At 45.9% G+C, this 10,911-nt stretch overlaps 1 protein-coding gene across 1 annotated transcript; it reads right to left on the reverse strand.

Moving 5' to 3' along the window:
• Positions 1-1,646: 1,646 nt before the first annotated feature.
• GPX1 (glutathione peroxidase 1) lies at positions 1,647-6,979 on the reverse strand. Its single transcript, XM_069644164.1, has 2 exons — positions 6,662-6,979; positions 1,647-2,957 (listed from the first exon to the last, which is right to left on the reverse strand). Exons 1-2 carry the CDS (start codon positions 6,881-6,883, stop codon positions 2,595-2,597), a joined length of 585 nt encoding a protein of 194 aa, XP_069500265.1. The 5' UTR covers positions 6,884-6,979; the 3' UTR covers positions 1,647-2,594.
• Between the last annotated feature and the right edge of the window lie 3,932 nt (positions 6,980-10,911).

Raw genomic sequence — 10,911 nt, forward strand, 5'->3', positions numbered from 1 at the left:
GAAATAAAGTGCAAGTGACACCAAACTAAATACTCACAAATTGTGAGGTTTTAACATTTGTAGTTGATGTTTTTTTAATCATTATTAATAAAAGTTGTATTTTGTGATAATATTTGGTTGCTGCTGATTACTTTTTCTCTACCTTGTGCTATGGTATTTTGTCTCTATAATCCCTTCTTGAAGGTAGAGGTTTTTTACTAACTTAGGGAGTAATTTTTCTGAAGGGTTGCCTTCTAATATATTATATATATACCCTACTAACAGGGCATCTGCATAGCTTTGATCCAGTTTTCCTATTGGCCATGGTGGTAGCAGGAAGCAGCGTCAATATTCTTTATTACTACCTTTGACGGCACTGGCACGATGGAGATGAGCCAATGGATTGGGTATCGAATCAAATTGAAAGTGGCAACGCCGGCCAGTCCAGGCTACATGGGCGCGTCTTCCTACAGTACAAATATTGTTACTGTACCGTATGATGGCGAGAACTACTCCAAACCGAAATGTGTGTTGCACTCTGTCACACGCACCAATTATATGCATACACGTCCATTGAAAAGATGGCACCACCACCGCTTTCTAACTGGAATTAAGCAACACAATTTAAAAAAGGTTATTCTGCCACAGCTCAATTGTATTTTTAAAATGTAACCTAGTTTACCAGCCACAATGAATTGCCCCGAGGGTAAAGAAAGGGCAGCGTCAGCCCTGCCATGGCATTTGAACATGCAGGATAGCCTAGCGGATTAAGTGAAACCTGAACTTCTGAACTACCTAGCCAAAATATATTTTTCTATGGTCAGAAACTGTTGTAGTAACACTAGTAAAAAAAAAAACCAAAAAAACTCCCTTGCGTTGCCACTTTCAAAAAGAACGAGCATATTCTTCCTTGGCACTCAAGAGGTTAAAAAACACAGTAAAACGTTTCATTCCTACCATGTACCTGGGTATGCATATTTTCCTGGTGCCACGTAGGCCCGCTTACCACATTGTGAGGTGCAGACACTGAAAAAATGCAGCCAGAAATTGAAGCTTTAAGTTTGTTGTTCCTTACCAGGAGGAGCAGAGGCCTCTTAGTGGGCAGAAGGGCATCCTGCCACTGTGGTGGCGGTTACTCTTAGCAGCCCCCTAAACACCCATGCAGGGGCACGAGCAGGGACTTGTAGTTGTGCTGGGATTTGGCCTGAAATTATTACCCCTAACCCCGACCTCAGGATTCGGGGGCTCCTACAAGACAGACTATTGCACACAGTCGTCTCTAGAAACCAAAGTAATTTGCTGTTAACTCCAAGAAAATTTGGAGAAAGGAAGGCACAGATGTGTTTCTATACAGTGAAGATAGAGGTGTACTACTAGAAGTGTAATTTTGTGTACAATGCTCTCTTCATCAAGATCACATCACCCATGTTCTGATTTCCAAAAGGCCCAGGTGTCCGAGAGGAAAGGTTTATTGAAAGGTAACCAGGTCACTAGATGCATGAAGTGCAAGGCCGCAACATCTAAAGTAAAGTTCTTAAGATCTGCTAACAGATCCAATTCATGCAATGTAACAAGATATGCACACATGCCCGCAAGGAAGCCTTCATCCTGTATTGTTGCAGTTCCAGCCACCCCAAAAGTATCTGATGGTCCAATGACACCATGCATAATCTTTCAATATCTTTATTGTCAAACTAATCAATCCAGTTCACAGACCCAGCTGTGCCTACACTGCAGCTGCCTGATAAACATTCACAAGATGTTCTACAAGATACATCAAGTGCTCCTCAATAGAACATTTTAAAAGAGCACCGTCATGAGTAGAACATCCCCGAATTCTAAACAAACAACAAGCAAGAAGCCCAGCAAAATCGTTGTAAACATAGACATCATGATTACGTTGAAGGGGAACCCCATCTTCGTAAAACTGCGAGAGAAAAAAAGCGCCAAGTTAAGACTACATGAACAGTTCTCATCGGTGCCATGCACATAGTCACTCCCCTTGGGCAGATGAGCAAGGCTTATAGGATGCAGAAACGTTAACGTTTCCTCCATCTGTCCAGAAAGGGCTCGACATCACACTGCAAGCTGCCCAACCTATGGGTTACAGAAAGCTGCATACCTCACTGCCCCCCCTCACCAGCAGAAAAAACAGAATCAGTGCAAGGTGTTAATACATGACGAGACTGTCTTATAAATAACTCAGGAATAGAAAAATATAATCTTAAATATAAATGCTTTGGTCTAACTACAAAATATAAGAGTTCTCATTGGGGCAGGTGGGAGGGGCAAGTCTAGTGCAACCAATCTGTGCCCAATACACTTATCTGCATCCCCGCGAAAACAGCCCCACCCCTCTTGTACCGCTACTTTAAATCTACCCAGTCATGCATTCATTGGGATATATATCCCCCACCTCCCAAAGTAAAAATGTGGGGAGGACAAAAAAAAGGCACAAGTACCAGCAAAACGAACAAGATCAGTGCACAGAACTACACCACCTACAGGGATAGATAAGGTATGCATTCTTGCACCACAAGCCTTAAACAAAACGCGCGACTCCCAGACAGGCACCGATGAGAACTGCGCAACAAATACACTCAATACTTGGGCACTTAGAAGCTGGTCACATGGGACACTTTCAACAGCTCTTCGATGTCTGATTGAATGTTGATCGTTTCGAAGCGCCGCCCATATCGCTTGTAGGGCTTCCCGTCTGGACCCACCAAGAACTTCTCAAAATTCCACGAGATGTCGTTCCTGCGGACCGGAGTCCAGATGATGCACTTTGGGTCGGTCATCAGGGACACTGAATCGTCGCTGGGGAACGGAAGATGCTCCTTCAGGAAGGAAAAGACGGGGTGCTCCTTTTCGCCGTTCACGTCGCACTTCTGAAAGAGTGTAAAGCACGGCTCAAACCCTTTGCCTGGGCGGACATACTTCAAGCTGTTCAGGATCTCCTCGTTGCTAGTGTTCTCCTAAAGTTGGAAAAGAGGGAAGGGAGACAGGTGATCACAACTTTAAAAAGGTGTCCTAATAAGTGAAACCTTTGTACAACCATCACTTTTTTTTAATCCATCAGCAGACACGCAGAGAAATCAAACACATGTAACAGTGGACATTTTAGCAAACTACTAACAACTTTAAATTCAGGTCAAACACCTGTGGCTATCCCATGCTACAAGACGGAGGCTTATAAAACTTAAATGTAATTGTCATTTATAACGTGCTTGATACCAAGAGGTTTCCAAGCATGGACCCGGGGATGGAAATTGTGTTTCACCGCGTCGTCCTGCTTCCAAGGCGAATGCGTTGCCCCCAAGCTATCCTCCTGAGACGACGGTAAAAAGGACACTGTCGCAGTCAACATGTTGGCAGCCAAAAAATGTAGTGGAACCCAAAAGGGATGTGTTCTGTTATTTTGCATTTATATAGCGCCTTATATACCATTGGTATGGTCTGAAGGCGCTGGTAGGTTGAACGCCCTTGGGAACCGAAGTTCGGGTCAGTAGAGAGTCCAAAAGTGCGTGCGCGCACCAGGTATGTGTGCAGCTGGTGCGAATTCAAGTGGTAGCTGCTTCTTAGCGGTAGGTGTGGTGGTTGAGAGATCAGGAGTATGTGTTCGCTCTGGCTGGCTTTATCCAAAACGAGTGTGGCTGCGTTAGGCCTGAGGAGAACGCCTGGCTGGGGGGTGTGAAACCAGCAATGTTTACTTAGAGTGATGTGGAGTGAGCGGGAGATGTAGATATGAGAACAGTTATACCGAATGGTGTCATAGTATCTCTGTGTTCTAGCTGAGTTATGGTGTAAGGGAGAGAGTAAGCGTGGGGTGTGGTATGATGTATGTTTTTTCAAATGTTCCCTGCATTCCAAAGCATATTATGTATGTCATGCAGTCCGTTCTATGCATTTTGTTCATTCCAGATGTTCAAGAGTGTCCTACCCATTCATGTCTGCTCGACATATTTATGTACTCAGTTTCACCCTGTGTGCTCAAGTCTGTCCTTCATTCTCCAGTGTGCTTCACGCATGCTCTCATGTGTTCCATACGTACGCACTCTTGTCTTTCTTACGCATGCACTCCAGTCTACCCCGCACTTGTACTTTTGTATGCCTACGCGTTCATCTGCTCTGTATACTTCAACCGCTCTGACCTACACCTACATGTAGGCATGATGTAGAGGCCGTAGTAGAGACACTCATCCGGTCTACCCACTGATACCCTCAACATACTATTCCTCAGCTCCACGTACTCATCCATTCAGCATACTGCACCGTTCAGCATACTCATCCGCTCTGCAAATCCATCTGCTCCATGAGTTCGTCCGCTCCACACACTCATCTGTTCTGTACACTCATCCGCTCCACAGACTCATCAGCATCACATACATTTTTCCGCTCCATATATACTCATTTGCTCCACATACACTCGTCCGTTGCACATACTCATCCGTTGTGGATTAAGCAGGCGCAATGGACACTGGATGTTCCGATTCCACACTTCATATCTTTAGAAGCATGCAAGATATGTGTTTCCAATGTCTTTTAGACTCAGTCGGGAGAGGGGAAACCATTGCAAAAGGTAAGCCTGGCTGGGGCGCCTCTCAAACCTTTCCTTGCTTAAGAGACTTTTCTGATAGGTTCATCCAGAGCCAAACAAAAGCCATTTCATCCAAGTAAAGGACATTTGGTTTCCCCAAACTAGCCCCCAGCACTACTCTACTCATAGCCAGATAGCTAAGCTGTTACATTGATGTGCCAAGCATCTTGGATGCAGAAAAAAATGATATGCTGTGGCAATGGTTAGCAGTAGAGCTTGCCTGCTCTCATGATGAGTAAGGAGGAAACTAGCCCGAAAGATGAAGTGGGTCGGTGGCCATGAGGAAGAGAAACCAGTGCAAAGGCACGCAGAAGAGTGCTTAGCCACAAGCCTGGAATCTAGTACACTGCCACAAAAGAAGAAAATGAAGTGCAGGGCACATCCTAGTTTATAGGAAGAATAAACATCCCTGAACAAGTGCAGTGGAGCTTTATTACTGCCTGGCCATGGATCTCATGCTAGGCAAAACTGCATCTGGGAAAAAGACTGGGATGAAGCTTGGGGGTGCATTTGAACCCAACTCCAAGGTTTTCAATGTGTGCTTGTTGATGGCAAGTGCACCTGACTCATCCATAGCAGCGACTAAACTGTACCAGAATTCTAGAGTGAAAGTTTAGCAAAATAGTAATGATCAGTGCTCATCCACACCAATGCCTGCCACTCAACCCGCACAGTGTACAAAGAGGGGAGCCCTGGTGCGTGGGAAGATTATATTACATACATGCATGTAGCATGCCATTTATGAAGTGCAAACCACCCAGTTGCTGGGATGGCAGACGGAGCTCGGGATGGTTGCAAGAGTTCAGTGGCCTGACGAGCGAGAAGTTCTTTTGAAGAGTCGGGTTTTTTTTTTGGTGCTTCCCGTACAAAACTGGGGCTCACTTCTGAACCAATCACCCTGTTGTCACGGTCCGACGGGGGCCTGGGGCACCCAGGCCAACACGCAACTGCAGAGTTCCCCTGCATGGGCTCCGCGAACATGGGAGACATCCGAGGCAGAGTTGCCCAGGCCCTGCCTTCCACACACAGGCAGGAGTCACTTGGTCTAGACTGATTAGCGGGAAACCGATCATCCATTGTATTGAAGTGGTCACGTGGTAACACGTGACATGAGCAGGTGCCCTTAATCAGGGTCTCGGGTCCTTAATGGTGCACAACATCACACGAACTAGCGTCTCAAAAGACAACAAGCGAGGCATGTTCAAGATCCTCTAGTGGCAAAGAATCATAATGCTGTCAAGCACGACATTGAGGAGCTGCGTCACTACAAAAAATAAAATAAACTACATATACATGGGGCCGGCAAGTGCTCCTCTTCTACAAGGCTGCTACCAATTCCTCCCCGCACCCCCCCCCCCCCAAAAAAACTGCATGAAGTGCCCACGACCTGCTCAAAACTTAAGACCACGAAGTAGCGCGTTCGAAAAAGATCCTTTCAGTCAAGCTCAAAATGCAGCATTGTGAAAAAGTACATTGATTTATAAAAAAAAAATGGCAGAAAACTAGAAAGCAGACAAGATAAATTGCGTAGTTATAAAAAAATATACAATTTTTTTTAAAAAAAGAAGTGTAATTAACGACTTCAGTTATTCCAGTTATTAGATTTTTGTCACAGGTCGAGCGTACAGTATAAAAAAAATCCACTTTTTTCACAAAGAACGATACACAATGGTCCTCAGAAAGCAGACAACTCAAACACAAAAATGAACAAATACAAACGTTCAGTATAGAACGAATTACAGACAGTATTGCCCCTGTATAGTGCAACACCGCGATGAAGCCACTTCATTCTCAACACGGTGATATCCGCGCCAGCTGCTGTGGAGGCTGGAGCCAGGACGAGCAACCAGCGAAGCTACTGGGCTAGAACACCGGATATTCACTCCCAAATGGGGACCCAGAATAATACCCCATGAGCAAAACTGTCGCCAGATGAGAAACGTGCGACAATAACTACCGGCAAAGTTACTATGTCCCTCGCTTCTCACCTGGCGAGTGTGCTGGCCTGCCGCCACCTTGTCTAATGTATATTTGACCATTGCATCCAGCGTGCACGCACGGAGCCTCTTCCCCTTCATTTACCTGATGCCCGAACTGGTTGCAGGGGAAACCCAGAACCACCAGCCCGCGCCCCCCGAGGGTTTGCTGAAGCTGGTTCATCTGGGTGTAGTCCCGCACCGTCGTGCCTCATAGGGACGCCACATTTTCGATCAGCACCACCTTGCCCTTGAACGCGTTGAAGGAGAGTGTTTCCCCCGTGGCTAGCACCTTGGCAGACAGGTCGTAGAAGCGTTTCCCAGCCATGGTGCCCCTCTGTGGATCGCGCGGACGAGCAGAAGACGCTAGGAATACCGGCAGACAAATGTATAAGGGGCGCGAGCGCTAGCACTTAAATAGAGTTGCGCTGCGCGTGCGCGTATCCCAACACGACTTCTCAAGGTCTTGCGTCACAAGAGCAGACATCTTGGTGTCAGCCCTTTCGTGCTGCTCCCTGTTCATTTTACAACGTGAGCAGGCAAGCATAATCGCGGTGGCACGCCCTCTGTGAAAGATAACTGTAAACCACTTAACAGAAAGCCTGCCCCTGGCGGGATATGGGCAACGACCAGCCCCTCCCACATGAAGAGGGCGGGGTTTAGGAAGAGGGCATCCAGAGACCATGACTCAACACTGCCATCCAGTTCATTGAGAGAGTGTTCCAATTGCTACATTGTTTTTATTTGTGCTCTCAGGCTTAAGGAAAAGGCAGGAATGAATAACTAAATTGTACCTGAGTTACCTATTTATTTATTTATTGAACATTTCTATGGCGCTTATACAGTAGAAAGTGTTTCCACGTGCCACAAGACTAAGGGGGTGTTAAGCAGATTCACATGCAGTACCCTTGGGGAACACTACATGCAATTAAGACTACAAGTGGCTGAGCAGCCAGACTTATCTCAAGATTTGAGTGAGCAGTAGAACAAGTTACACAAAGGGGCCAACAAATACAGTGATTCAAACAAACACTTACTCAAGGTTTCTTGGTAAAAGAATATACTATTATTTACACAGTCAGTTTGAAAACATTACACTAGCAAGAGCAGCTCAATATCATATACTAATATACTACAAATACACAACCAATAAGTTACTGAACAAGTTCAGCTCCCCTGAAGTGGGAGCAAAATGGCACTTCAGTTACTGTAAAAAGACAAGGTTATAAGAATCAACAACTTTCACAGGCAGTGCAAAGGGTTTCAGTAAACTACAACCAGCAATTCAGTTCATAGGCCTTGGCCAAAGTCAATGGTTCAGAGTCTTTGTGTAGGATGGCACAGTTCTGGTAGTAAATGGTTAAGTCTTTGCCACGGATCTTAGAAGAATGTGGTCAGATGAAAAGTTAGATGAATGTTTAGGGAAGGACAAGCCTTCGAAGTCGGGAAAATGTCACAAACTTTCACTCTGACCGAAAAGATTTTCGGACCGCATTTGCACAGTACCTTTAAAGTGAAGAAGAGCTGTAGCTGAGGCAGTTGGTCCTGGCAGTTCGAGCAGATCTCGCTGTTCCTGAGCTTCAGTCGTGGGGACAAGAAGGAGGACATTGGGAGGTTCCTGCACTGCCCAGGGAAGAGGCCACCAGCTTGGAAAAACATTGGTTTAAGGTGTGAGTGCCTTAAAGACCACAAACTGGTATCCTTCCAGCTGGCTATCTGATTTTCCACAGCACTCTACAGAAAATTCGACCAGGAGGGGACGGTGTCCAGGTGGCTTGCGAGTTGGTTGTTCCCACCAAACTCAAGGGAATAAGTTAACCTTGAAGGGCTTCTCTGTCGATGGAGTTTCAGGCAATTCTGACCTGCAGCAGGGCTTCACCGGTCGTCCAGGAGTTGCAGCCGTCTTCTTTTAGCTCGTCTTTGGTTATTTCGTTCCAGTGGTCGACTCTGATTTCCAAGTCCCAGAGACCTGCTTTAAACAGTTTTCCTCCATTCATTCCAGCCTGGCTGTCACTCACACAGCAGGGTGGCTGTCCATGCCGGACAGCCAGCCAGCCAATCACGCCAGAGTGCATTCCGGTCTCCTAGGAGACTAAGCACAGGGAGTTTCGGGCACCTCCCTCACATTCTGTCCACCCCAGACACTCAGGTGCCAGAGGAATGCTTCAGCACTGAAGCCCACCAAAGGCCAACGAACAAAGGCACCAAACCTGTTTTTACAGATAGGTCTTGGGGGCTATATTGAAAAACATGGCTGACCCGATTTTTAGCTACCGTTGTTCGCGGTGAGGAACAATCATGGTAGTTTGATCTAAACCACTGCCACCAGCCATTTCAAGTAGGAAAGGGTAACATATGACTGTTACATGAGTGTCTTGACTCAGGGGATGCTAGGCAACCCCTCTAGCACTCTATAGGAAGATTGTGTGTGCTGGGTCTGTAAATTTAAAGAGAGTAGTAAAGTCAATTTAACTTTACATGCTCTGAGAGACAGTAGTCAGTCCCATAGAAGGTATTTAAACCTTGGGAAGTCTGAAAGACATCCCTGTGCCACTACACTGAAGGTGCTGTGTGACAAACAGAAACAGATGATGCCTATGGAGTTGTTTTAAAACTCCATAACCAAAGAACACAAAAGTAAAACACACATCAAAATACATGGAAGAGTGGGACAAAAGGCTCTCACTCTTCCCGGGTAACAAATCAAATCCTAGAAATCCAGCAAAGTTGCTGGGGGTCTCAAAAGGTAAGGGAAATTAGCACATTCTTGAGAATTCTCCCTAACACTCGTCCCCCCCAGGCTAAGGGACAGGAGGATTTAACCCACTCCTGGATGAATCTCCTTACTCCAGTCGTTCAAACATCCCGGAGAGACCATCAGAATTTTGGTGGTGAGACCCAGACCTTTGTTCAATGGTAGAATCAAACCGTTGAAGGCTGATTGACCATCTCAGTAGTTTAGGGTTTTCCCTTTTCATTTGCATCAACCATCTAGAGGATTGGTGGTCAGTCTGAATCACAAAATTAGATCCATACACGTATGGTCTAAACTTCTTCAGTGACAACACAATAGCAAAACATTCTCTTTCAACGGTTGCCCACCTTATCTCAGGTTCCTTCTGCTTCCTGCTGATGAAGCAAATGGAGTGCTCCCTACCTTTCTCATCCAGCTGACTCAGAACTGCACCTATACCTGTATTTGAAGCATCTGTCTGCTCAATGAAGGTTTGGTTGTAGTCGGGAGCTCTTAGGACTGGAGCTTGACAAAGGGCTTTCTTTAGGCCTTCAAATGCTTGAGTGCACTCCTCATTCCACCTGACCTTTTTAGGGAATTTGGGAGAGGAGACCACATTCAAGGGAGAAGCTATGGTCCCATAGTTCTCTGTGAAGTTCCTATGTACCAAGTACCAGTGAGGCATAGGAGGACTCTCACTTGGGTTTCAGTAGTCGGGGTGGCCCAGTTTTGTACAGCTTCTACTTTGCTAGGCAGTGGCCTGATTTCATCTCCTCCTACCTCATGTCCAAGGTAGACCACTTTACTCTGACCAATTTGACATTTACTTGCCTTTATGGTCAGATGGGCCTGCTTAAGAGCCTGCAAAACATATACTAAGTGTTCAACATGATCTTTCCAAGTAGGGCTGAACACTGCAATGGCATCCAAGTATGCCATACAGAAGTCCCCCATCCCACTCAGAACCTGGTTAACCATCCTTTGGAATGAAACAGGTGCATTCATTAGTCCAAAAGGCATTACCTTAAACTGGTAGAGGCCTGCTGGGGTTGAGAATGCCGTTTTCTCCTTGGCATGGTCTGTCAGTGCTATTTGCCAATAGCCTGAAGTGAGATCAAATGTACTGAGGTACTTGCCTGAACCAAGTTTGACCACCAGTTCATCTGTCCTGGGTAAAGGGTGGGCATAAGTCTTGGTGACTGCATTAAGAGCTCTATAGTCCACACATAATCTCAACTCCTTGGATCCTGCCTTTGGTACTAGAACAACTGGACTAGACCATGGACTTGTAGAGGGCTCTATTACCCCGAGATCAAGCATCTTATTGACCTCCTCCTTTATGTGGGATCTTACATGATCTGACACCCTGTAACCTCTGCTTTTAACGGGTAAACAGTCACTAGTGAGAATATCATGCTGGCCCCAAAGGGTTAAGCCTGGTGATAGTGAAAACAGGGAGGCAAACTGATTTAACAGAGACTTGCACTCCTCCTGTTGTTCAGGTGTCAAATTAGAAGAGTTATTAATCCTTCTGTGTTCTCATCTAAAGGCTGGCCTCTGAGTAGGTCAGGTAGAGGTTCACTCTCCTCCTCCTGTTGAGCTGAAGCTAGAGGCAAAGCTCC

Source organism: Ambystoma mexicanum, chromosome 2p (assembly GCF_040938575.1).
Source record: "Ambystoma mexicanum isolate Mex_15411 chromosome 2p, UKY_AmexF1_1, whole genome shotgun sequence".
NCBI classification, from domain to species: domain Eukaryota; kingdom Metazoa; phylum Chordata; class Amphibia; order Caudata; family Ambystomatidae; genus Ambystoma; species Ambystoma mexicanum.